Raw genomic sequence first — 27,959 nt, 5'->3', positions numbered from 1 at the left:
GTACAGCGGGCAGGCCCACCACAGGGCGCAGTCCCTCGTCCCTCAATCTATTTGAGTCCCGATTCCGGCAGGAGCCCAAAGAATCTGAAAGCAAGTCATCCGGCATGTTTGGCTCCAGCTTCCTCAGTGGTGCCAACCCCCTCAGTGCCATGTCATCCATGACCTCCTCAGTGTCCTCCTCCATATCCTCCATGGGTGACTCCGTCAACATTCCCAAGTTTGGGCTGTTTGGGGAGGAGGATGCGGGAGCTACGCCAGAGTCCAATCAGGGAGGAAAGCCACCTGGCAAGGGGCCTCAACAGGGATCAGGTCCGAAGGCGCCGCAACAAGGGGGGCCTCAAAAACAGGGTCAAGGCCCTTCTGGAGTGGGGCCAAAACCCGGGCAAGGACAAGCAAGCCCAGGACCAAAATCAGCTCAGGGACCTCCTGGACAGGCTCCCAGGCAAGGCCAGGGCCAGGCAGGACAAGGGCCTTCTGGGCCACATGCACCTAGACCAGGTCAAGTACCACCAGGGCAACAAGGACCCAAACAAGGTCAAGGCCCACCGGCTCAGCAGGGACCTAGACAAGGTCAAGGTCCACCTGGACAGCAGGGACCGAGACAAGGTCAAGGTCCACCTGGGTCAGCAGGGACCTAGACAAGGTCAAGGTCCACCTGGACAGCAGGGACCGAGACAAGGTCAAGGTCCACCTGGACAGCAGGGACCGAGACAAGGTCAAGGTCCACCAGGTCAGCAGGGACCTAGACAAGGTCAAGGTCCACCTGGACAACAGGGACCGAGACAAGGACCACCCGGTCAAGGTGCTAAACAGACACAAAGTGGTCCAAAAGAACCTGGCAAGCCTGGATCCAAGCAGCCAGGACCACCAGGGCCTGGGGCTCACCCCGGGGATGCTTCCAAGAGTCACCAGGGTGCCGCGAATCCTGCAGGGGGACTCTGTCCACTGTGTAAGACCACTCAGTTGAATACTGGATCTAAGGACCCGCCAAATTACAGTCAGTGCACTGAGTGTAAGAACCAGGTCTGCAGCCTTTGTGGATTCAGCCCTCCGGACTCAGCGGTAAGATTTCCGCTCTATATTTTTATTTTAGTACAGTTGTAGACTTAGGGTATATGTCTTCTAATGAAAGCCTTTCTCTTATGCCACACAGGGTAAAGAATGGTTGTGTCTGAACTGCCAGATGCAGCGAGCAATGGGGGGCATGGACACCCCGGCTATGAGAAAGCCCAAAGAAGGTTCGGCCCCACCCTCGCCGCAGAGGCAGGCTTCAGGAAAGCCCGGCAAGCTGCTCATCAAGCAGCAAAGCACCACAGACCAAGGCTTGACGCCCCCAACCACTCCAAGGCAGAAATCCCCAGGTGCGAGCTCTCCAGGACCGCTTTCTCCCGGCTCCTCATTGGGAGGCTCCCCCAAGATTGATCCCAAGACCGGCCGCCCCATTCAACAGAAAGCCAGCCCCCAGCAGTCACCGGCCAAGACCAAGCAGGAGTCTAGCTTTTTTGGCGGGTTGGGTGGTATCAGTTTTGGAGGATTGACTGATTCAGTCAAACCGGCCGCTGCTTCCTCACAAGCAGCTGAGTCTGTCACTGGAAAACTGTTTAGCGGTTTCGGTGGATTGATGGACTCGTCTAAGCCTCAGGCGCAGGTGGCTCCAAAGCAGGAAGAATCCGTCACCGGGAAGCTGTTCGGAGGATTCGGCGGATTATCAGAGTCGGCAAAACCTCCCGCTGCCGCCTCGCAGATATTCAGCTTCGGCTCGTCCCTCCTGAACTCCGCCACCGGTCTTGTCACCGGTGAGGAAGAGAAACCAGCCGAATCTCCACCGGGGTCGCCGCCGGACTCCCCGGCCGACTTCGGACCCGGTTCCGGCCCTGGCTCCCCGCCTGATTCTCCCTTCTCCGGTCCGGGCTCTCCTCCTGATTCGGATTCTGCTCCTGACACCCCACCGGCCAAATCCAGAAAACCACCGAGGACCAAGTCTGTCGAACGAGAACCCAGCTTGGACTTAGCATCCAAAACGAAGGAAAGCTGCCCTCTCTGCAAGGCGGAGCTGAACGTCGGGACATCAGAAGCGCCCAACTACAGCCTCTGCACCGAGTGTAAGAAGAGCGTGTGCAATCTGTGTGGATTCAACCCCACTCCCCACTTAGGAGAGGTGAGAAACACTCGCTAACGCCACCTTTTAACACGCACACGTAACCACAGAATGAAGAGTGAGACCATAAGACAAACGCACTTGAAGCGCTTGACACACAACCCTGAGTGAAACCAAACGCCCTCGACCTGCTCCTCTTGTTGTTAGCACATTGTGTGTCGCCTCGCTAAGACCAGATGGAACGCGATGGGCGGAGCGTCAGTATGTTGAGGGAAAGCGGGCCAAAAAGGGTTTTCGCTTGAGCGGTTTTTGCAGCATGCCGCCCAAAAACCTGCTGACATTAGCTGTTTCCCGCATAGCAACCCTGCTCAGTGTCCGTGTCAGTGGGGTGTCCATCAAGGGCTGTGCACTGATCGGTGGTTACATGTAGTTCAAGAAACTTACAGCCGACATCTCAGTAGAGCTCCAGCTTTTGGATATTTTGGTATTTGGGTATCCAACTGATAATTGGTTTTTGCAGCATGCCGCCCAAAAACCTGCTGACATGAGCTGTTTTCCGCATAGCAACCCTGCTCGGTGTCCGTGTCAGTGGGGTGTCCATCAAGGGCTGTCCACTGATCAGTGGTTACATGTAGTTCAAGAAACTTACTTATAATTACTGATAATTCAAATTCGTCAGAACGGTGCATGGCAGCAAACTGTGTTTTATTCTCAAGGGGCTATGAAAGGAAATGACGTCAGAACGATAGTAGCGATTTTGCCGGCTAAAGCAGCACGTTTGAGTCAGCTAGGTTTCTGTTTTTTTTTAAAAAAATGATCAAATGGGGTTGTGACTGTTTCAGGTTGTCTGAAAAAGTGTGCAGAGTAATTTTTGCCTCTTAAACTGCCTTTGAAAGGTCGTCCCGACGGCTCTTGCCAGCCACTCGCTTAGCGGCTAGCCGATCGCCGCTAAAGCTGGTAACAGCCACCAGATGTCAATGGCAGCTCATTAATCACAGGGTTTTTTAAGTGTACTTAATTAGCGATTGAACATGATTTAATTTCGACGTGTTGATATTGGTGGGAACACTCGTGACGGCGATATAACTCGCAAAGATGAGTCAAGACAGCTGCCGCGCTAATACTGGCTTGAAGGCTAACCCCCTGTGCGAAAAAGCCTAATTAACTGAAACACTAACCTAAGCTTGAGAGTTTAATTTACAAGCCTTTCTTTTCTCTCTAAGATCCAAAAACAGGTGACACTTGATCCTCATATGTAAAAAAACAATCATAAAGGTGTGTGTTTGTCAGCGATCCTGAGGTCACGTGCCTCCATCTTTGTTACCTGCAGGGAGATTGATTCGAGCTGTTAGTTATCTGCTGAGTATTCCTGAGAGCCTTCAGATGGAGCCGGCGTAGCTAAACCGGGAACGACCTCCCGTCGCCACCACATTTCTGCCCTCACGGGAAATCATGCCGCCCGTACTCACTCCTCCCTGAGCTTTATCGGCACACAACGCATCAAGGTGTCCGCGTTTTGATTGAGTCAGCGTTAATTGCCCGAAGAGAGTTGAGTTGCCATTCCGTTCAATTGCCGACACCACGAAGGGGGCGAGCGATGCGATCAGTCAACTGTACGCCAGCGCGGCGGAGGAACGGGTGACGCCGCTAACTCCCATCTAGGCCGCCGCGTTCCTGCTCCGGATGAGTCACAAAGAAGCAACGCCGCGCGCATTCTAATACATCAACTACACATGCGCCGCATACGAATGCACCTGAGCAACGCTCGTGAATAATGAAAAGGGGCGTCCGCGTACGAGCCACGTGGGCTCCGATTGGCTTAATCCCAGTGTCCTAAAAGGATTTAAAGGCCAACGGGAATCCTGTTATTTCTATGGAGGCTTGATCCTCCAGTCGGGTATGTGTAATCCGCATCAGTACCTGTTGTGGAAAAAGGGGAAAGAAATTGCCCCCTTTTTTTTTTCTGTTGGATTCAAATTTTTTTTTTTCTCACAGATTCAATCCAGCTGTATGGTTGTCCTGCATCTGCCACCTTCTTCAACACCCCCCTCCCCCATTTCCTCACACACTGCCTCACAGCGCTCCCCTCACGTGCCCCGGAGGCCCGCGTGTATAAAAATAGTCAGCGGCGGCAAACCAGGCACAAAAGCGCTGCCGGACGAGCAATTGTGGGTCAGCTCGCTTTTTTCAAAACGCATCCACGTCCTTTTATGCTCGCTCTGCTTTAATAGGTGCATGCAAGATTGGTTATTTTTCGTATTTTATCTCTTCTAAACCGCAAATGTGTTTAGCAGTTCGAAGCTTTGGTGCTGGCGAGGCAGAAGGGCTGTGCTTTGTTAAATACACATACACACACTCTGGCACTGGCGGCGTTTCGTTAGCACAACCTGTTTGCATCCTGACTGATGCCGCTCGCTTGCTCACCCCCCCAATGCACTGAGCCGCGGTGGCAGGGCTCCCAGAGTTTGTTGCGTGGACGGACTGTCTGGCACACCATCCGTCACGGGGGAAAAAAAACGGTGCTGTCGCTAACACAGAAATCGGTAGAACTCTTTAAGGGGGAAAAAAAAAACGGTGCTTTCGCTAACACAGAAATCGGTAGAACTCTTTGCTCATGTCCGTTGTGCTTTTCGATACAAAATTCTCTTCCCTTGGCGAACTCAACAACATGTGCAAAATTGATGATAAAAAAAACAAATAACAGAATTTGTGGTTACGTCAACATTATTGTTGTTGTTCGTCTTCAAAGGACGGGCCAAGACAGTCTGCGCAGCCGCCGCCGCTCTGTCGCACGCTGGTACTGTACATTAACTCCAAAGATTTTTTTTTTTTTTTTTTTAACTTCAAAAGTACAATTCAGATTCGGAGCTTTAGCCAATTAGCCATCCGTTGAGCCGGCCTTGGCACATGAAGCACGGGGCTGAATTTCTGGCGCATCCAAAAAAATGGTGTACGGTAGCTAATAATTTGCTGAATAGGACACGGACAAACGATGTAAGACATGATTTTGCCTTGCATCACGATTAGCTGCATTGACATCTCACCTCCCTTCCCTTTTTATGCATTAATTTGGAATATATTTTCAAGTCAGCCGGCGTGCAGGAGCTGCAATCAGTGACGGCAGATAAGATGCTAATGTGGCGTGGAGGAGTCGAGATGATGGAAGCGATAAAAGGGGTGGGTGGGATTGCAGGATGTCGGAACGGGTCAGGATGGCGGCCACGTTTCGCCGTGCGGCGACAGTGTGCATCGCGACCATCTGACTTGTGACTCAAAGAGCCTGTGAGTCACGTCGACCGCACCTTTGGGCAGCGCGAGCTGCGGCTTCCGCTCAGGCGGAAATGGGAGAAATATCTTCGAGGGCCACATTGCCGCGGAGTCAAAATCCATTAGATCCTCCTGATCAACCTTTCTTAACAAATTATGGAAATAACTTGCCTATTCTCTCGCTCTCTCTCTCTCTCTCTCTCTCTCTCTCTCTCTCTCTCTTTCTCTTACCCTCTGTGCCAGCCTCAGTCTAAATTTAAACAGGTAAAACCCCCACCGGATCCATCGTCTTAATCAAAAAGCTGCATCCACCTTCACCCTACCGTGTTTTGTTTCAGATCGTGCGGAATGCCGACAAAAGCGGAGCCGATCCAGGCGAATAGAATGACTTCTTTTCAGAACTCTGCATGTGTCACCGCTGTCGTCACGAGCTCCCCGTGGGTGCCGTGGTCAATAGCCAGGCGCGCGCGGCGCTAGGAAATGTCTTTGTAGGTGAAAAGGGAGCGACTTTTCTTTGATTCATCCTCGCCTCGGTGACGGAGGAAGCTGCCGAAAGGTTTTAATCATTTTCTTGCGTGTTGCGTGGAAGCTGGCGTGAGTCACGTGCAGCTTCAAATAAAAATCAGGAAGATGTTCAGTGACTTGGGCCTGGTATGCTTTGAGGCATATCACGACGCTGCTGTAACACAGAGTTTTTAGGGCGGACACAATCATTTTCCCAGGTGCCTCTTTGAAGTCCGCCTTTTTGAGATAACGACTTTTCAAACATTTCTGTCACTTTCGTTACAGAGCGAATGGCTTTGCCTCAACTGTCAGACGAAAAGAGCCAGTCAGATGGACGAGACGGCTTCCCCGAAACAGACAGGACCCGCTCCCGCTCCCTCTTCCATCCCCGCCCCTGCTGCTGTAGATAGCAAACCCGTTGTAGTAGAATCAGCAGCAGCAGCAGAGCAAACCCCGACCGCCCCCGAGACCAAGGTAGCGGCCACACCTGCACCACCATTACACGACTGCCATGAACCACTTGCCGTTGCCGTTTCCGACCAATCACTCACAGCACCTGCACCACCATTACACGACTGCCATGAACCACATGCCGTTGCCGTTTCCGACCAATCAGTCACATGTGCTCATGTGTCCGGGCTCATGTGCGACCCTGTCGCTCATTCGCAAGACATCTCTGAGAGAACTGTAGCTGAAATTCAAGAGCGGCAGCAAGAAAGCCCTGACGAAATAGCACAGGGAATCCCGGCAATTGAGCAGCTGCAGCAGAGTAGCTCAAAAGATACAAACCCGGTGACGGCGCTGCCTAGAGATGAGCATCTAGTTCTGACTGATACTGTCGGTGAAGCAATTCCGGAAAAGCCTTTTGAAGAAGTACTTGAGAACCCCTGCGAGGTTGTGTCGGCTGATACAGGTTTTGATGAGGTGTCCGTTGAGGTAGAACAAAACGAAAATCGCACAGAGAGTATCCCCCCCTTGATAGAGAGCAACAGTAATTTACGACAGTCTGAACCTGCCTCGGTTGCACAGGAAATCACTTCTCACTCTGATTCAGCAGTAGAATCCCTTGCGACAAAAGAAATAAGCGGCAAACTCGCCCATTCAACAGAGGCACCAACACAGACTTTAGCCGCGGACAGCACTTTCAACACAAATAATACTCCAAAATCCGAGGCTGGAAGTGTAACGACCGAACCGATAGCAGAGGCGGGTACGAACCAAAAGGATGCTTCTCATCCGTCTGTCGAAGTAAGTGAAAATGTGTTACCGTTATCTGGAACCGATCGCCCGAAACGTGACAAGATGCAGGATTCGGCAATACAGTCAGATGCATCAAAATGCACAGAACCCATTCTGACGTCGGTTGCTCATCAACCTGACTCACCCGCTGAGCGGAAAAGTCAGGCTGATGGATTAGAACAGAAACTTGTCGAAAAAGCACAAGAAACGAACTCGCTTCCTTTTTCTTCGAATGACTCAGCTTTTGAAAAGACATTGAATAGCTCCTTTGATCGGGAAGCATCCGCGAAAGGGAGTGAGGAACATTCTGCTGAGCTCGGAAAACCAAAAGAGGCTCCCGAGGTGACGCGTGTCAAAGAGCGAGCGATTGAAAACAAGGAGACGGATGTCGAGATCAAGTGTGACGGTGCGGCCTTTGAAGAGGGAGCGCCTCATGAAAAGAAAGTTTCGGAGGTGAAAGCCGAGACGGTAAATCTCATTGAAGAACAACAAAATCAGGAAGCAAAAGAGCAAAAACCTCTTAGTGAGACAGAGCTAGCATCAGAACGTTGCAGTATTGAGACAGAAAACATTTGTGCGGTAGATAAAAAAGAATCGGAAAATGCAGAAAAGACTCTCGGCGACGGCCATAGTGTCGTCATGCCTCAACAGACAGACCCGAGAACAAACGATAAGCCCCCTCCTGTTCACGAGAGCCGTGTTCAAACAGCCTCGTCCCCCGAGGATTCAACAGCGACGGAACAGGCGCTCGTTGAATCTGCAAGTGTGATCCCGAAAGGGGAGCTGCAGCCACCTACAGAGATTTTGTCTCAAGAACATGCTTCTGACAAAACGGCCGTTCCGGATTCTAATGAGCAAGAAAAGGTCAAAACCAAAGAGCCCTCTCAGAATCAAGTCAGCGATAAAACCTTCTCCGAGGCCACAGAATCGGATTCGCATTTAACGGGCAGTCAGGCACAGCCACTTGACAAATTCAATCCGGAAAAAGTCACCAACAGTGAAACAGAGGCAAACAAAAATGGCGTTGGCTCATTACCTGACGCAGGCAACATCCAGGAATCTATTTTCATATCAGAAGTGAGCGTAATTGGTGTGAATGATGCCGCTGCAGAGTTTGACGCAGGGATGAAAAGCACGTCACCGAACGACAACACCCAATCGAAGGGTGAAAATGCCAACCTGTCTCGATTAGCAGCTTCAGCCCCCGTAGCAGAGCCCCAAATCCCACGCGTTGTAGTTTGTGAGCAGACCACAGATATGAATAAAGATGCTAGTCGGATGGAGGAAAGGGAGGCTCCACCCGAGCCCCCGATGAAGCCGTGGGATGAAGATCCAAAACCTGAGGTGACCGTAGCTTAATTTATGGAGAGACTAGCTGTTCTCTGTGGTATTGTATTATTGTGCAAAACACTAGATACAAGATCCATGTTGAAGTTCTGCTTTTTTTTCTTTCATCACCCCGTTAATGTCTTCATTCAATCCATCAGGTGGAACAGTCGGAGACCCCGACAAAGCCTGGCGACAGAGAAAGTGACACCAAGGACGGCAGTCCTACCAGCCCCTCCGACCTGGCCAAGCTGGAAAGCACAGTCCTGCCCATTCTCGAGGCGAAAGTGAAGGATGATGAAGAGAAACAAACGGACACGCTGAAGACCAGACGTAAACTCGAGGTGCTTCCGATTTCTCCCGACTCGCCCTGCTCGGACGAGGATGTGGATCTGAACAAAAGTCACGCAAAGAAAAAGCTCCTGGTGCCTCTGGACGTCAGGGTGGATTCACTGGATGATAGTAGCGAAAGCTTTGGGAAAGAGAGCCCCTTGTCAGGGGATGACGAGGAGTTTATCCGCAAACAGATCATAGAAATGAGCGAAAACGAGGACGCCTCGCCATCCGATGAGGAAAACCACATTCGACGTGAGATCAGACAAAATGAAAGGCGACGAGTGGAAGAGAAGAAAACCGGGCCCGTGGCTTCAGGAAAGGCCAAGCGGTTATCCAAGAAAAACTCTCTAAGTCTCAATGATGAAGAAGATAACGCTCCACTCATCAAAGTTGATTTACCGGAGCTCAAAGAAGAGGATCCTCAAAGCGGTGTCGCAGTTCGCAAATTTCAAACGATAGAGCTGAATACAACCAGCAGCCCCTTGGTTGTAACACAAGTTAATATAGAGCCCGAGATGGAATGTTTGACCGATTCACCGGACGATCGTTCGAAAGGGGAGGGCTCATCCAGTCTACACGCGTCCAGCTTTACACCCGGCACCTCACCGACGTCGCTGTCCTCGCTGGATGAGGACAGCGACAGCAGTAGTCCCGGCCACGTTCGCTCCAGTGAGAGCAAGCAGCACAGGAAAGCCAAACACCGACAAGCTGGACAAATGCTGCCGACGATTGAAGACTCTTCTGAGGAGGACGAATTGCGGGAAGAAGAGGAGCTGCTCAAGGAGCAGGAGAAACAGCGGGGAGCCGGGAAGAAATCGAAGCGAGACAAGGAAGAGGTTCGAGGCCAGCGAAGGCGTGACCGTTCAATGACGCCCCCGAGCAACCTCTCACCTATCGAAGACGCCTCGCCGACGGAAGAACTGAGGCAGGAGGCGGAAATGGAAGAGATCAGACGATCGTCCTGCTCCGATTTCTCCCCGAGCATCGATTCAGACCCCGAGGGTTTTGAAATCCATGCCGCAAAGATCGCGGCCGTGCAGAAAACATATCAATTGCCCATTTCCGTGTCGCACCATTCTCCGACAGAAAATAAAAACACGGACAAATCACAGAGGAAAGCTCTCAGATCTGCCGAAGAAGCTTATGAGGAGATCATACTGAGGGCCAAGTCTCCGACAGTTGAAAATGTTGACTTTCATCCAGAAAAGGAGGCTCTTTATGGAGGTATGCTAATTGAAGATTATGCTTACGCCTCGGTCACGGATAATTCAACAGATGATCTGGGGGCGACGGAAAAGATCAGCGTTCCTGCCCAGCCCAAGAAGCTCAGATCACCGGATGAAGTTTATGAGGACATGATCAAGAAAAGAAAGGAATTCATGAAACTCGAACAGGAATACCAAAACATGAAACAACCCAAAAATGAAAGTACAAACCCTGAAATCGTCTTGCAGCCCGCCGAGACTACCCTTTCCAAAGTCACGACGGTAACTCTGGGAAAAGATGGAAAACCATTGTTGGATGCTGAAAGTGCTTACGAAGAGCTCATGAAAAAGGTATTGACTCCTGGAGAAAGTCCCACTCTGCAAGACCCCGAAGTGGAAACCACTTCATCCAGAAGGGCTCTCTACCCAATCCCAGACCTAAAAGTCACGCAGTGTTCCTCAGGAGAGTTGTCCTCTGATGAAGAAAGTATCATTAAAAAGGAGGAGGAAACGGCGAAATCAACTTCAGCTGTCGAAACCCCATCATCCGCGTCAGACCAGCAACCCCACACCCCTGTCACGGCATCCCGGACTGACACTTCGGACCTATCAAGTGCAATTGCAATAACCTCTGCTCCTGTAACGGCAAACTTTACCGCCTTGCCTACTGTCCCGCAGTATGCACAAGGCACCCCGAGCATCGTTTCAACTGCCCCACCAATCCCCCCGAAGCCAAATGTCTTGCGCAGGGCAAATTCTCAGGAAAAAGCCGATGCACCCGTCGAGCCACCGTTGCCTCCCCCTATCGCACAAAAACCCACGGTTTTTCCCAGAAAACCTCCAGTTCCACTCCCACCTCAGGCTTCAACCGCGCCGGTCAGGCCAGAGACACTTCCCGCCACTTCACTTTCTAAACAATCAGTCACGCCAACATACAAACCTCACGTTCCGCCCCCTGTCCCCCCAAAGCCCTGCATTCCTGCCGGTGTCGGCGAAGGCCACAGACAAGGGCACAGCATCAAACCACCCATTGCACCAAAACCCTGCTCACAGCCATCCTCCCCTGCTCATGTCGCGCATCCACCAAGACCCACCGTGCTTCCCACGGGGTCCACTGACATAGCTTTGAACCTCAGCCCTTCATCTGAGAGCAAGCCCTTTCAACCCTCGCCAAAGTCTCCTTCTTCTCCTAGATATGCAAGAAACCTCCGTGATACGTACGTGGTTATCACACTCCCTTCTCAGCCAAGCTCTCCGGTCGACAGTCTCTCAACTCAAGCCCCCTCCGAGACTGGCCCAGCATCAACGGCCCACCAAGCTCATACCCCAAGTTATCACCAAACACAGGCTCAGTCAACACCACCTCATACCACGAGGGTGCCTCTGGCTTACACCCGAGTGACAGAATCCATTGAGAATCAAGAGATATGCGGCCCAGAAAAACACGTTACAAGCTCTTGTCACATCATCGAAGCCGTTTCGGCCTCCGCGCAGCCTCCCGTGGTCATGCCAAACCTAATCTCCCAAGTGGTTACCACAGAGGTCCAAAGAACCACCGTCTCTGTTGTTCACGAACGGACGCCGCCGCCTGGGCCAACTCCGAGGGCAACCGGGATCCCGATCTCATTGGAGAAACCAAAGACTCAATTGCCCGTACAGAATGGACAGGCGGTCCTGCCTTGTGAGGTGGTGGATCTGAGGACTGTGAAGGCCGACGCAGCGTCACACATGAATGGAGTGGATCTGTCTGCCGGGCCGGAGGCCGGTCGGCAGTCGTTGGCAACTGATGTCAGTCGCCAGAGCAGTGCGATACAGTCATCTGTTGTGAACCTCAGTTCCGAATCCTCCACCTTCTCGATCGTGACTGACAGCATCACCATTGTGACATGTTCTGCCACAGTCCAGAGGGGCGATAGTTTGGAAACCTCTCAAGCATCTTCAATCCCCCTCCAGCTCACGAAGAATAAAGCATTTGAACCCATCTCTCAAATTGTGTACCGCTCTGTGGATTCTCAGCCTCCCGCTCACTCTGGTGAGATCCCCATGAATCTCTCAGTTGGGGCGAGCGCAGGCATTGGGACGTTCCAAACACCACCTGTAACCATGGCACCCGGTACCGTCCCTGCTTGTGTCGCTAACGGGTTAACGACAAGCACTTCGTCTGTGGCGGGAGCTGTTGACCTGAGCACGACAAAACCATTCAATACTCTGGTGTCCATGGACGCCATTTCGACAGAAGTTGTCACAGCCGTCATCACAGAGGACGATAGCAAGCCAGTCGATCTAACCGCTGGGAAAAGAGCCGTGTGCTGCGATGTTGTTTACAAGCTCCCGTTTGCAGGAAGCTGCGCTGCACAGCAGCCCACCACCCCTCTGCCCGAAGACCGTTTTGGATATCGCGATGATCATTACCAGTACGATCGCTCGTCCTATGGCGTGAGGGGGTTTGGCGGTATCAAACCCTCAATGTCGGACACCAACCTGGCAGAAGCCGGCCTGTTTTTTTACAAGAGTAAGAACAGCTATAATTTCAGTGGCACCACAGACGGTGCCGTAGATCTTTCCTCGACAAAGATTTCCGATGCAGGTCAGTGCTGTGACATTGCCGACCTGTCACTTAAATGTCATTTTGAATTGCTACCCCTCATCCATGGCTAGCATTTTTTTTTCTGGATTTTTGCTTTTTGTTTTTTGCATGGAGGTGATATTTTTTTCTTTTTTCCTTCTGTTGTGATTTTTGTGCCTGCATGCTGTATGTCTACTTTGGATTTTTTTTTTCCCCTCTTTTTCCATCACTTTATAATTTGGGTAAGGAATGGCGCACCGCATTTACTTTGCACATATCATATGAGCTCAACTGATTTTTTTTTTTTTTTTTTTTTTAATGTTCTGAACAGGCGATGCTGTGGACTACTCCAAGAAAGGGGCATATGCAGGAATGACAATCCCTCCTTATTCCCAATCAGGAGTCACAAGTGGTGTCGGCACTCTCTTCGGTACAAATAGTGTACTGAGGTCATCCAATGGGGTCGTTTATTCCTCCGTTGCCGCACCCATTCCATCGACATATGCAATAACCACACAACCGGGATCCATCTTTTGTACGTCCTACAACACTCAGTCAAGTATGCATACTAGTGACACCATGCCATCATTGTCGGACATCCAGAACTTGCCACTGACACGATCCCACAGTTTCCTGTCTACGGTCTCGATTACGACGGCAGATGAGCAAGCCGACATCCCTCTCAACTTGGAGATAACCAAAGAGGATGCTTCTGGTCATGCTGTCACCACGGCGACCACCTCTTTATCCCTTGACTACACAGATGAATCCCTCGAGGCGATAGCCGCCTCCCTGGAGGCTCTTTCGTCACCCATGGTCCCAGGCGACGGCCAGTATCAGGCCGAGCGTGAACGGCTCGAAATGGAAAAACTCAAGCAGCAGCGCCTGGCTGAGGAGCTGGAATGGGAGCGTCAGGAGATTCAACGTTTTCGCGAGCAAGAGCAGCTGCTGGTCCAGAAGGAACTGGAGGAGCTCCAGGTCATGAAGCAGCAAATTTTGACCCAGCAAGAAGAGGAAAGGCAAGCTCACCTCATGATGCAAAAGGAAACCTACGCTCAGCAACAGCAGCAGCTCGAGCAAATTCAGAGACTCCAAGAGCAACTCCGCATGCAACTGGAAGAGCAAAAGCTTCGTCAGATGTATCCAGGCGGGGAGATGCTCGGGAACGGCGTCCAGGAGGCCGTCGTCTTGGGCCCCGATGGCACCGTGCTGTCACGGAAGATCACGGATAGCGGTTGCCAAACCGATGACGAGGACGAGACGGTCAGCAAAGCTTACACAGCGGGGAGGAAGAAGAAAAGCGCCAAAAAGAGTGTCGACAGTTGTGTGCAGACGGATGATGAGGACCAGGAGGAGTGGGAGGCTCAGAGAAGCCGACAGAATCGGCCACGCACCGCACGAGGGGACAGGGGAGGGCACGCCGACATGTCCCTCCAAGCGCATACTGAGATTTCGATACAAACGGATACAGACGGAAACATCCGGATGGACACGAGAATGGAACTGTCCGACTCGGAAAGAACCTCGCCGAAGAAACGACCGACGCCCTTGGAGATTGGCCTGTCTCCCCACCTCAAGGCTGAGCCCTCCACACTTCAAGCGCCCTCTAAATCTCCGAACGTGCTCTATTCTCCCATGTCGCCCTGTATTTCCCCAAGCAAATCACTCGAATTTGTATCTTACGATAAATCACTGGGCGATAAAAGCCCTCAAAAGCTCAGGGGAAGCCCGGATCCGGGAAGTCCGAGGGGAACAAAGTCCATGCAGAGATCCATGTCTGACCCCAAATCTATGAGTCCAAGTGGAGAAGAAAGGGCAACATTTGGCACCCAGTGTGCCGATACTGTGAGTACGCCTCCTTTTCATTATTGCTATAGCCGTGGTCGTTGAGTCTCTCACTCGAATGTTCCCAAGCCAAAGCTATTCACGCTATAGCTTTGATTGCAGCAAGCATGTCGTCTTTTGGAGCCATTTTGCCCCTGGCTTACATAAGGTTTGAAAGCCAAGTCTTTGCTTGGGTAACTCACTGGCAACTATCTCATACATACAGTGCGTGAAAAGAATATGCTGAGCTCGCAAGAATATATTCAGCAGTGCAATCCTCCATGTGAATAAATTACTGCTCTTCTCTTTCCACTTGGTTGAGACGACAAAGTGCACAGTTTCTGCAAAGAACAAAAGTTATATGTGTATAATTCTTTTTTTAATTTCTACAGGGGAAGGGCTCGGGTGGAACGCCCACTGGCACTCAAAAGAAGGTCAAGAGGACTCTGCCCAATCCCCCATCAGAAGATGACTCATCAGCCAGTGGCCAGACCGGCTATAGCACCGGTTCCGCTCGACGGAGAATGTGCCGCAATTCAAACATGGCACGCGCCAAGATCCTCCAAGACATAGATCGCGAGCTCGATTTAGTGGAACGGGAGTCGTCCAAACTGCGCAAAAGGCAGGCCGAGCTTGACGAGGAGGAGAAGGAGATCGACGCCAAGCTCAGGTACTTGGAGATGGGTATTAATCGGAGGAAAGGCGCCCTTCTGAAAGAGCGGGAGAAGAGAGAGCGAGCTTATTTGCAGGGTGTGGCCGAAGACCGGGATTATATGTCGGACAGCGAGGTTAGCAACATCCGAGAGACCAGAGGTGACCATGATGACGGCGAGGATGAGGAAATAGAAAGCCATGGTCTGGAACGTCCCAGGACAGCTCCTCAGGCTGAACTGGATGACTTTGTCCCACCTCAAACGAAACACGAATACGGAAAATACTCCCAGTACCCATACCCTCAAAGCCAATACCAGCAGTCCCTCTATCAGACCCCCCAGTCTTACCAGTCCCATTCCGTGTACTCCTCTGTGCCCTCGCTCACCAGCTCCCAACAGCAAAGTTACCAGCAGATGCTCCTGTTGCAGCAGAAAGCGGCCAGGCAGGCCGCGCTTCTCTCCGAACTGGATGCCACCAAATATGATGTCATTAGCCGCCAGCCCGATCCCACGTCCTCGCCCTACCTTGGCGTGAAATACGACAAGTACGGCAACCACCTTGACCTCAGAGCCTTGGACGTGGGAAGTCTCGCAGGTAGTCCCATGTCAGCTGTCTCCGACGCCTACTACTCAGATATCGATCACCACACACCTCGGAGTTACCTGCTGCTAGAAGATGCGGCCGAGCTCGCCAAGAGCTCCCCTGGTTTGTCGTCGTCATACAGTCTTGCCGAGAGAGAGTTAGCCAAAGCGGAGAAGCTTCTGCAGCGCAGCGCCGCCGATCTGGGATCCACCGACTATCTCGGATCCACCTCCAGACTGCATACGTATGGTAAAACCCCCGATGAAGAAGATCCAATGGAGGAACCCTACGAACTGAAGCTTTTGAAGCAGCAGCTCAAGCAGGAGTTCAGGAGGAGCACGGGTGGGACAGAAAGCTTAGACCCCCTGACAGGCCTCTCCCAGCACTACTATACCCCGAGCTCCAGCATCTCCAGTTACTCCCAGAGGCACTACCCAAAGTCAGACAAGTACAGCATCAGTCGGCTGACTCTCGAGAAGCAGGCAGCAAAACAACTCCCGGCATCGATGTTATACCAAAAACACAAGACTCCGTTACTGGAGCCGAAGATCTCCTCCAAGTATTCCTCAATTACAGAAAGCAGAGCTTTGGACATGGACTATACGAGCTATTTGGGATCTGCCGGCGGCTCCCCGAGATCCAGCCGACTCATGCAGGACGAGATTACCTTTGGCCTTCGTAAGAATATTGCAGAGCAGCAAAAATACTTGGGGTCTACCTTGGGTGCAAACTTGGCGGGTTCGCTCAACCTGGGCCAGAGTTTGGGTTTGGACTCCGCTTACCCAAGCGGCAGTCGCTCAAGACCGTCATCCAGGCCGACGTCTTGCTATGGCTTAGACCTGTCAATCAAAAGAGACCCCTCCAGCTCCTCGTTGAGACTCAAAGGGGACGGCGAGGCCTCCACAGACAGCTTCCAAACCCCCTCCGGTCGCGCCAAACCCACCAGCCTCCCCATCGTGCAAAGCGGCCGTGGGAGAATCCCCATCGTGGCCCAGAACTCTGAAGAAGAAAGTCCACTGAGTCCTGTCGGGGAGCCGATGGGCATGGCCCGAGCCTCAGCGGGGCCTCTGCCGCCCATCTCGGCCGACTCTCGGGACCAGTTTGGTTCCTGCCTCTCCTTGCAGGACTCTCAGCAGCAGCAGCAGCAGCACATCAGGGAAGAACCGAGCAGGGGTAGGGCTTTTGTGCTGATGGATGACCTTCAGGGCACCATGTCAGATAGCGAAGGTAACAAACAGAATCGTGGCGAGATTATCTTTCCGTTCGTATTCATGATTTCCTCTCGCATGCGTTGGCTGCCACTACGTGGAACGTTCAGGACTTGTAAAAACCTGCATGTATTTGTTGCTTCTTCTCCGTGGTGTCACTCTCATCAAAAATGTTGCACGTCGTGTTCTCCGTCTTCCAAACCACGCTTTTTGCACGCCCGTGCTTCCCCCTGTACTTCCGATATTATGTAACGTGTTGGCGTAACTTAGTGTGACTGCGTGGGAGGTGTTCTCCTCAAATAGCGATCTAACTCGTGCGCACTTGGTCTCGGGATACTCATCTTTTGGATACTTTCAAACGACATGTTAGGAATACTTTGGTGGTCCCTCTTTCGAGGCGCAAAAATGTCGAGTTAATCCCCCAGCGTTCTGTTTCCCCGCCAGTGAACTGGCAAGTGCCTCTCACATCTTGGAAATGCTTCACAATCGCTTCCCTTTACCTTCCTCGACTTTTAATACAAGCCCGTTTTATGAAAACATCCAGCCCAAAAAAGTAAGACATTCTTAAACAAATAGAAGCATGATAATCGCCTTTTCGAATTGTTGGATAAATGTGCTGGATTTTCGGTGTGTGTTTGAAATGCTGCATGTCTGTCTGAGGCACGAATAAATCTGAAACCTTCATTCTCTGCATGTCCCTCTGTGAGTAATTGCATGCGTATCTTCTTCCATGTGTACTCTTCATGTTTTATCTTGCAGCGTAAGCATCCTGCACTTCAATATTATATCCGGAATATTCAGTTGAAGGGCCGCTGCATACTGTATGTGTATCTGCTCAAAACCCCTCATGCTCCCAGGTCGGAGTTTTCCCGATTGCATCATCAGGGACATATTGATCGCTTTTGATATGGATCCGGCCATTTCGCCATGTAAACTCGTTTGCCTTGATTGCAGCCCTAAGTGATTCCCCGGTGCCTTTGAGCAGAGACCATTCAGCCAAGGGTAGAGTATTAGTTCACGACATATCAACATATGAACTAACCCACACGACACCCGCACAGTCATCCACATATGACATGATATGATGGTGAAATGTTGGGAAGGTTTAACATGTATTTATGTGTTATGCGGAAGCACGTGCACGAAATATTTTTGAGCAAATTGATGGAGGAAAAAATGCCTACAGTTCAATCCGTACCCAACATTTACAGTCATAGATATGCATCAAGTTTAAGGAACACTACAACGCATCAAACTACATTCTTCAACTCCATTTTGTAATAACAGTGAAAAAAAACCCCAAAAAATCCCTCTCATTGCTTTTCATCCTTTCCTACATAAAACATGAATAATTCAACATCGACGCCAGCCCCTTTGTGTTGCCGTTCACAAGTTAGCGTCTCATGAATCGCATGCATGTATCAGAGGAAATCCTCACCCAGTGTGACGTGTCCGGGGGCAAACGTTCTGAGATTTGCCCTTCTACCTCTTTGTCGCTGAAAGCCTACCACCTGAGACGAGAGGAGACCGATTGGTTCGACAAACCCAGAGACGGGCGCCCGGAGAACGGACACGACAAGAGACAGGTGACCCCCCCGGCCCCAATAAAAAAGCCAGTTGTATAACTTTTGAATCTGTCTCCAGAGGATGTCATTTGATTATTGTGTGTGGGCCACAGGGTAAAGGTCCGTACTACCCCTTCCCTCACCTCAGGGTCAAACTGAAGAGAGATCCCAAAGATCGCAGTGTGTCAGGTAAAATACCTCAATGACTGACGAACGACCGTTTTCTCAAAAAATAAATAATAAAACGTTTTGTACTCAAATATTTTGGTGTCAAACGGCCTAAGTCACCTTCCGATTAAGTCAACCGTCAGAATTATTTTAAAACACAATTGGTAGGCTGCTAATTAGCGGTTAGCACCGAGCTAGGTCTCTACAGCTGTCAAAGGGGTCTTCGCGGACACACCCAGACCCTTTGAGATCCAAGTGTCACTCGCTCTTATGATGTGAACAAAATTTAAAAAATGCAAAGAAGTCACTCTATAACACAATTGAGCAATCATAGCCATGACAAAAAAATATATACTTATGCTTTTGCGTACATATCTTGGCCATTTCTGTTTGCGGTCTATTGGTTGAATTGATCCTCAAACCAGAACCAGGTTGGGATCAGTTTGACAAATGGACCACATGGCTTTTTTTTTTTTGGACTCCATCCCTTTCAACAAACTGGCAAGCGTTTTCACCCGTCATTATCCTTTGTCGGTCGGTTGAAAGCACGACGCGGGACATTTCATTTCCTGGCGTCCCTTTCCGTTTGGCTCGCCTCCACGCCCGGCAGCCATTGCCGCGCTCAAAATGGCGCAGGGCCTCACGCTCAACGTTACGTAATGAACACGCGGACCGTCTGAAAGAGGTTTTGTGCTTACATATGTGACATTTCGACATGTTTGCTAGGGAACGGCCTGGGCATCCGTGTCGTCGGTGGGAAGGAGGTCCCTGGCGGTAACGGAGAGATCGGCTCCTACGTTGCCAAAGTTCTAGCCGGTGGAGCCGCGGAACAAACGGGCAAGATCCTGGAAGGTGAGCGCCCTGCGGCCCATCGTTCTCTTCCGTAATAAACCGGGAGTCGCCAATCTCTGACCCCTGGGCCACATACTGTACTCTGTTCTGGCCTCTGGCCCGCTGAGCGTTTACATGAGGACACACTTTTCACCAAACATATTAAAGCTGCTCATGGACGTTGCGTCCACCGGGGAATGATTGCTATTGTCGTCCAATCCGGGAGGACGTCTCAAGCGGCATGTAGCCGGCAAGCTGCGAAATTGGCCCAAAAAAAAAAATGTGGTTTTTGTTTTGGGAGGGGGGGCGGGGTGGCGAGGTTGATAATTTGTGTGCAATGCATGCAGTGCGGCGCAAGCAGAGGATGCCGCTGATGAGCTGCTTCAGGACGTGTAAGTCTTGACAGCCTGGCTTTGCCGTGCTGCGTGAACAACTACCATTGTGTGAAGTGTCTTTGCACTTGGTTGTGTTTTCGCTGCTCTGGGTTTGGGTTTGTGTGTGTGTGTGTGTGTGTGTGTTTTGAGTACATTTTGCATAAAAAAAAAAAAAAAAATTGAGCAGATCAGTTTGCTTACTTGAATAAATTCATTAGTTTATTTCTTATTTTAAGCCAGTTTTTCCTGCACGTCTTCCCATTAAAAAAAAATGAGGTGAAAACGCACATGAATCATGTCATAAAATAAACATGAGTCCTCTAAATATGTCTCTTTTCCAATAGGAATGCAAGTCCTGGAATGGAACGGCATCCCGCTGACCGGAAAAACTTACGAAGAGGTGCAAGGGCTCGTCAGCCACTCGTGTAGCGAGGCAGAATTGTGTGTCAGACTGTAAGCACAACCTCAGATCTAATGTTCAGTTTTCTTTTTTTTTTTTGTTGTTGTTGTTCTAAGAATTGGTCTCCTTTCCCTCTCAGAGATCTCAACATGTTGGCCGAATCCGAAGGCGCGGAGCGCTTGGACTTCCAGGAGCCGAGCAAAAGTAAGCCGTCGTCGTCAGTCACGCGGTCAAAAGCGGACGAAGTAACTATTCGATCTATGCAGGCGACAGACCTCCCAGGTCGCCGGGCGTGGACCCCAAGCAGTTGGCGGCCGAGCTGCAGAAAGTGTCCCAGCAGCAGGCCCCGCCCTCCTCCACCGCCTCCTCCACCAGCCTGACGGCGACCGCCTCGGCGACCTCCAGCCCCGCCCAGCCGGGCTCGCCGTCGGTCGGCAAGAAGCGGCACAGTAGCAAGGCGAGTGCCACTCGCGCGTCAAGCCCGACGACACTGTTTTGTTTTGTTTTTTTGCACGTCTTAGCACCTTTTCATCCCTTCCAGGCCGCAGATGGAAGCAAAACCCCGTCACACCCAATCACTGGTGACATACAGGTCAGTGATGTCTGGTTAGTTGAAGACAGTCAACGTTCCTTCAAAATTGTGTTCCTTCAGCCCATTGAGGCAGCTAAACAAGTTGGGCATGAACAAGCCCCCAATTGGTTACTTCAAGACTTGACGTCACAAAACTTTGTTGATCTAAAGATTGTCTTTCACCAGCTCATTGGAGCAGGAAACAAGTTAGGCCTGAAATCAAAAAGATCCCCTTTAGTTACTTTTCTAAGATCGCATATTAATGTGCCTTATTGACAGAAATGATGGATCAATACAAATAAGTTGAAATTGTCTTGTCAAGTCTGGATTCAGATGCCCCCTCTGATGAGCTCAAGATTCAACATTTTTGTCGATACAAGCACTGAATCCATCCAAATGAGTGGGTTAAAGTGGTCTGACACCAGCCCGTTTAGGCACAAAACCAACTTTGGCCTGAAATCAGGAAGTCTCTTGTTCGTTATTAATGTCAATATTAAATCTAGCCCCCTCAACCCCCTAACCGTGTTAATGCAAACGTCAGAGCTATATCAACGGAGGTAAGAAGAAAACGTCTTATCCTGCGCAGGCCCGTTCAGGCAGTCGACTCTCACCAGCCCATCATTATCGACGAGACCAGGTCCACACCAAATAAACACAGATCATGATTCTTCCTTTCCTGCAGCTTCAAATCCACTACGACAAGCAGCTGGGCAACCTGATCGTGCACGTCCTGCAGGCGCGCAACCTGGCGCCGCGCGATAACAACGGCTACTCGGACCCCTTTGTTAAGGTGTACCTCCTGCCGGGACGGGGGTGAGTCCAAACATCTTTTCTTCCAGGCATGTAAAATCGGACAATTGCTCTTTTTATATGTGGGCCTTCTATGCTCTCGGCACCGTACCATCCTATGATAGGGGTGTTTAAAAAAAAAACACAAAGGGAAAAATGATGACTGTTGTATTGGATCTCACTGGTGCAGGTGTCTAATGAAATGGCCAGTGTGCCGTGCCCCCGCCTCCCTTTTTTTGACACTGAAGCTCGACCCCCAACCCACACGTCGCACACTCACTCCCTCTGACGATTGATTTTATTTTTATTTTTTTGTATGTTCTCTATATTTAATGCATGCTGGACCCCCCCTCAGTCAGGTCATGGTTGTCCAGAATGCCAGGTATGTGACTGACACTTTTATTTTGTGTTTTCTTGGTTGTCGGTTTTGGTGAAGGTAAAATTAATTAATTAAAAAAAAAAAAGTGGTTCTGCTCATTTTGATCAAACATAGGCCCACCCTCGTCCTCACCAAAACTAACCCAGCCCTCTACAAAAAAAAAAAAACACTTCCACGCTAACATGCTAACACTTGTTTCTTAGTCATATTGCTCCGATTAGCAGTAGCTTATAGCAACCCCCCCCCCAGATTTAAAGGTGGAGTCTCTTTTCCAACCCTGCCATCGACGCACGCCACATTGTGCAAGTTCCCCAATAATGTGCATCCCGTTCCATTCTCAACCCTCGTCCACCCTCGTGTCACACATGGCTCTGTTGTGCTCTTGTTTTTAGGTGTATGTAATGAAATGATTGCCATGTGCCCCCCACCCCCTCTTACTATCCCCCACCCACCAGTGCCGAAAACAAAAGGAGGTCCAAGCCTGCGGGCAAAAGCCTGAACCCTGAATGGAACCAGACGGTCATCTATAAGAACATCCACCTGGAGCAGGTACAAGATGGCCTCACAACACCAACTTGAGCGCGATCAGAAGATGTTCAAATTTGCCTTGATCCAACCCGTTGAGGCCGTCAATTTTCTAATTCTCACCGTCTTGTGTGTGTTCAGTTGCGGAAAAAGACGCTGGAGGTGAGCGTGTGGGATTACGACAAGTGTTCGTCCAATGATTTCCTAGGAGAGGTAAGTCGTCATCCCCCCGCCCCTCACCCCAACCGGTTCCTTTTTAGTCCCCCCGGTTGATTTTTGTCCCTGTGGATGTCCAGGTCCTTATCGAACTGTCCAACACGGCCCAGCTCGACAACGTACCGCGGTGGCTCCCCCTCAAGCCGCAGACGGAGGGCGAGCACCACCGCCGCTCCCACCAGGGCCGTCACGGCTCCTCCAAAACCTCCTCGCAGCACTCGTCCCCGAAAACCGCCGGCACCGCCCACGAGCAGGACTCCCCCAAATCGTCAGTGACCAAAAGCCGAAGTCACGGCATCTTTCCCGATCCGGCAAAGGGTAGGAGAGCCGCCGGTTCCTCGCTCGCTCACACCTCCCGCTTGATGTTTGCACTTCCATCATCGTAGCTTCAGCGTCATGCTTTTTGCTTTCACATGGTCTGTCGTCTTGGTTGCCATGGTCACCCAGCTCCGAGGCCTCGCTTCAGCCAGCGTTACAGTTTCGCCTTTTTCCACCTGTAGAAAAAAAAAATGTCCGACAGCAGCCCGCTCAGGCAGCAGACCCGTTGGGCCTGAAATCCCCTATGTCTCATTTTGGTTTATTTCAGGACTTAGCAAACCTTGTTAAGAACACTGCTTTCAAAAGGTCGTTTTTATCTTGCACCGCAACCTGTTGAGGCAGCAAACAAATCCGGCCTGAATTCTCAGTCTCTCATTCTTTCCTCTAACCTCTTTGCTTGAAATGTTAGATCGATGAAAAAAAATCTCAGTTACAATATTACACACTACAAAATGGTCCTGCACCACAGCCCATTTAGGCAGCAAACAAGTCAGCCTGAATTCTATCTTTTTGATCCCTTTGCAGACTTGGCGACCGACATAACTTTGATGAAACTAATGGTAAATTGGTAAAAGTTCTCTCAAGCTGGCGTCGTACCACAGCCCGTTTAGGCAGCAATTTTCTTGTTAATTTGGTGAATGTTATTGTTTTAGACACACAGGAGCCCCCTCTCGAGAAATGTCACAGTAGCCCCAGCAGGTCGAAGCCGTCCCCGTCCGAGGGCCAGAGCCAAAGCCCCAGCCGCGGCGGATACGTGCCGCAAGCTCGCCCGCGTTCCTCCAAAAGCGCCGCTTGGCAGCAGCGCCATCAGGACGGCGGCGCCGGGAGCGGGCTCGGCGTTGCCATAGCAACAACAACAATGGGCGACACGGCGCCGCCGACGCAGCAGCAACCGGTGCCGCCGCAACGCCTCCAGCCAAGTAAACCAAGACGCAAATAAACGCCAGCGCAGCATGGCCGCCTTGCACTCATCAGCCCATTTTTTTTCTTCAATTTGATTGTTTTTATTTCTTTTCTTTTTTTTTTTACCTCCCCCAAGTACGCTTGAGTTGACCTCACAGTCGTCACCTCCAGAAATCTGCCACTAGAGGACGCCAGAGTAAAAGAGACACCATGACCAATTGTAGCAGCATCCTGCAAACCTCTCCAATTTGTAGAAACCCTGAAGAATTATTAGATGACCCAAAAATATATAAATATATAATTAAATCATGTGCTTATATTCTGTCTTTTTATTAACACTTTTGAAGATTTTCCCTCCCTGAGATGTCGTCAATATCTTTTTTTTTAAATTTTTTTTTTTACCAAAAACATATCTGAGGCTCCTCCTGAAGGCTATTGCATGCAGTCCCCTGCTTTCTTTCGTTAATTCAATCTACGGGACCCACAATGCACCTCTGCAGCAGCCGCACACCCCCTGCGCATGTGATTGACAGACAAGTGGAATTGAAGAGCGCTCTTCTCTCTCTCAATCGCCATCTTCCTCCTCTTCCCATTTTCAACTTTGACCCACGGACTTTGTATGATGGGGTTGGACCGCCCTCACCCCCACCAACAATGCCCCCCACGCCCCACCCCACCCCGGCCATCCGAAATAACCACCTTCAGGCCTACCGGGCCACCAGCGACACAGCGTAGTGGGTGTGCTCACCATTCAGAGAGGCCAATCCGATTGGCTGCCCGCCCTGCCGTCGCCGGCCAATGGGAGCAGAGCGGATGGCCGTCACCTGACCCTCAGTCCGAAAAAAAAAAAACTCCCTCCCCTCCCTGTGGTGTGAGAGGATGCTACTAACCTGCAGGGAAACAAGAAAGGACGGCAGGCTGGGATCCATGCAGCGAGACGCACACTTTTTTTTCGTGAGTCCGTGTGTCGTCGCCATGGATACCGCTCAGCATCACCACATTAAAAACTCTGAACGGAAATATAACCCAGACTAACGATGTCCTGATTGGTCTCATGCGCATCACATAACACCTGTTGTCTGTCGTCCATGTTTCATTAGTGCGCTTTTCATGACCGGTCTGTGCGCCACGCGTCGCTGTTCCCCCTCCCGGACGTTATCCGCGCTCACCGTGTCATTGTGCACCCCGTAGCGCGCGCCAGCTACAGGTCGGGTGAAGCCCCGATGACGGCGGCCTCGCTGGACAGCGGCCTGAGCGGCAGCGCCTACAGCTTGCTGGACGAGGATGCGGAGATGAACGAGGTGGACAGCGCCATCTTCCAGGTGCCCCGATTGTGAGTCCCATGCCTTTACAGATGTTTGCAGCCTTAATTCCTTTAAAAAAATATATATTTATTTATTTCTAATCAATATTTTTGATGTATTTATCTAGTGGGAAGATTCCAAATGGCACCGATGGGATGAAATCGTCTCTGGGTGATTCCGATGGTCAGACTAAAATCATTTCTATGAAATGTTTGCGCTTTCTGTGGCGCTTTTGTGTTGTGACTGACACTGCTCATGGACAGCAGAGGTTTGCGATCAATCCATAATATATATGAAATGACTCATAACTGTGTCCTCCCGGTGCAGGTAAGTCACAGGTGATGGGTGAGATAAAGATTGCGCTGAAGAAGGAAGTGAGGACGGAGGGCGACCACTTGGTCTTGGAGATTCTGCAATGTCGCAATATCACCTACAAGTTCAAGACTGCAGACCATCTGCCTGGTAATTTTTTTATTATTATTTTTTTTTTTTTTGCATTTTATAGAATTTCTTATATTGCATTCCAGGATGGTAGGAACGCGGATTCATCCCACCTGATTGTACCACTCACGACCTCAAAAGCATTCAGGCGAATGTAAAACAACAACAATTCATATCTATCGCTCAAAATAAATATTTAATGTAGTTTATTTAAAATAATTTTGACTACACATTTATCTATTTATTTTTAACAAAGAAGAAGAAAAAAAAAAGCTTGAAAATGCAACATATTAACTGCGTCTTTTCCTGTCCCGGACTGTTTGAAAATGCAACATATTAACTGCACCTTTTCCTGTTCCGGACCGCGCAGACCTCTACGTGAAGCTGTACGTGGTGAACATCGCCACGCAGAAGCGCATCATCAAGAAGAAGACGCGCGTGTGCCGCCACGACCGCGAGCCCTCCTTCAACGAGACCTTCCGCTTCTGCATGAACCCGGCGGGGCACTCCCTGCAGGTGAACTGCGCCCCCTGACGTTTAAACAAACAAAAAAAAAAAAAAATCAAATGAAGCCCGCGCGTAATAGCTGCGTTTGCTTCCCAGCTTTTCCTGGTGTCCAACGGCGGCAAGTTCATGAAGAAGACGCTGATCGGCGAGGCCTACGTGTGGCTGGACAAGGTGGACCTGCGCAAGCGCGTGGTCAGCTGGCACAAACTGCTCGCCAGCACCGCGCAGATCCACTCCTAGGCGGACCGTACCGCGTGCTGACCCGCGGGAGGCGGGGGAGGGTCATCGATCAATTTAACTTGCGGGAGCTAGCCGCGAATCCCGACGGGAAGCGGCCCGCGCAAGCTAGCAGGTACAAACCACTCGTCGTCGCAAATCCACACACGAAATACAGGGACACACATGTACAATAGATGCTCATTCACCCGCCCTTTGAAAGCATTTCTCAATGACTCACCGAGGTCTCTTATTTATTTTTCTATTCGAAGGAAGCATAAATCTCTTATCGGTTCGTCACGTGCGCAAGAAGCGAAAGTCATATATCCAACACACACTACCTAGCATTCCACTTCGGGACCTTATTTTACGTGAACAAACAGATCTATGAGATCATTTATTTAGGAATATTACTTGAGATAAAATTGGGAGTATTGATGCCACATACAGCGTGTACATAACAAAATGTCCTATCTGGAAGTATGTGGAATATGTAGTATAACTATAGTCAGAATGATTTTTATCACAGACAATCAGGTCTTGATGATTGTGACGTTCGAGTTTCCCCCTCCTACACAAGGCACCCAATTTACCGTCGTGTGTCTTTTTTGTGCACCTCTCCTCCTCGAATGTAAACGCGGCGTCACGTTCACGAGCTTAATTGTTTGATCCACGTTCTAACATCGTACGCATTAAGTGTTGCAGAAATATTCGCGTTATTGTTCTTGGTTTTTTTTGGGGGTTTTTTTGTGGTCAATTGTTTTCTATGCAACCTCGACCAGAGACCGCAGCAACGTTGTCGGTTTTCCAGCAAAAATTGATTGAACTATGAAACAGTAACACGTGTCTAATATTTTTATTTATTCATCTTTTTTATATGTATTTATTACCATTTAATGGTATTTCATCATTGTATAAATTTAATGATTTTGTGTTTATTTATGTCTCCATTTTCCGGTCACAATGGATTGAAAATACTTTTTTTTTTTTTTTAAATTAAACTTGATTTTTTCTGATTTAAGCTTTCGATTTAAAGCTATAATTTCTTCCCTATGCGACAGTTTATGTTTACAGAACATGTTGGGTGTGCTTTTTCGATAGCACATTCGCACATTCGTAGTTCTTGTTTACAAAGTTAAGTTCCAAAGGCCTGAAACTCAGAGAATTTTTTTTCCCCCCGTTTACAGAGAATTCCGAAAACCCCGCCTTCCCCGTATTTTCTCGTTACATTTCCAGCAGTGACCAAAAAGATAATTACTGATTTTTAGGTCGCCGTGAGTGTACGTCTTTAAAATGATCATGATCATTTTTATTTTCAATCCCAATGCATGTCATTAGGAATATCAACCCCCCCCCCCCACACACACACACACACCTTTAAGCGTGTAAATACACCATCTTTTTTTAAATACACCAGGCTTTGGGAGCAATAGGTCTTTTAAAGGACAAAAAAAAAAGTCCCATAAAAAAGACCAAATGTGCGGTCATTTGATTTTTTTTCTCGGTCAATGTACAGTAGAGTGTTTACTAACCACGCGCACATGCACACACACACACACACACACACACACACACACACACACACACACCTGGACAGCTCGAGTAGTCGCAGGAGAATTGTCAATGTGCTCACACTGGATGTT

General features: G+C 50.0%; 1 protein-coding gene across 8 annotated transcripts; it reads left to right on the top strand.

Annotated features, from left to right (window-relative positions):
• The first annotated feature begins 141 nt into the window (after positions 1-141).
• Positions 142-27,513, top strand: pcloa (piccolo presynaptic cytomatrix protein a). Of its 8 annotated transcripts, XM_019883138.1 has the most exons (24): positions 142-1,062; positions 1,154-2,158; positions 6,155-6,343; positions 8,596-12,562; positions 12,873-14,386; positions 14,758-16,828; positions 17,764-17,811; positions 18,313-18,395; positions 18,488-18,563; positions 19,269-19,394; positions 20,092-20,200; positions 20,287-20,351; positions 20,414-20,604; positions 20,689-20,739; positions 21,401-21,531; positions 21,863-21,889; positions 22,342-22,435; positions 22,553-22,624; positions 22,708-22,945; positions 25,040-25,181; positions 25,280-25,335; positions 25,480-25,614; positions 25,964-26,109; positions 26,197-27,513. In XM_019883138.1, exons 1-24 carry the CDS (start codon positions 241-243, stop codon positions 26,338-26,340), a joined length of 11,502 nt encoding a protein of 3,833 aa, XP_019738697.1. In that variant the 5' UTR covers positions 142-240; the 3' UTR covers positions 26,341-27,513. The 8 variants fall into 8 exon arrangements, 7 of the variants coding, with proteins under 7 accessions (XP_019738697.1, XP_019738699.1, XP_019738698.1 ...); XM_019883140.1 differs by lacking the exon at positions 17,764-17,811; XM_019883139.1 differs by lacking the exon at positions 21,863-21,889.
• The last annotated feature ends 446 nt before the right edge of the window (positions 27,514-27,959 follow it).

Source organism: Hippocampus comes, unplaced genomic scaffold (genome assembly GCF_001891065.2).
Source record: "Hippocampus comes isolate QL1 unplaced genomic scaffold, H_comes_QL1_v1.1 scaffold38, whole genome shotgun sequence".
Lineage (NCBI taxonomy): Eukaryota > Metazoa > Chordata > Actinopteri > Syngnathiformes > Syngnathidae > Hippocampus > Hippocampus comes.
This window is presented reverse-complemented; position numbering and strand designations above follow the sequence as displayed.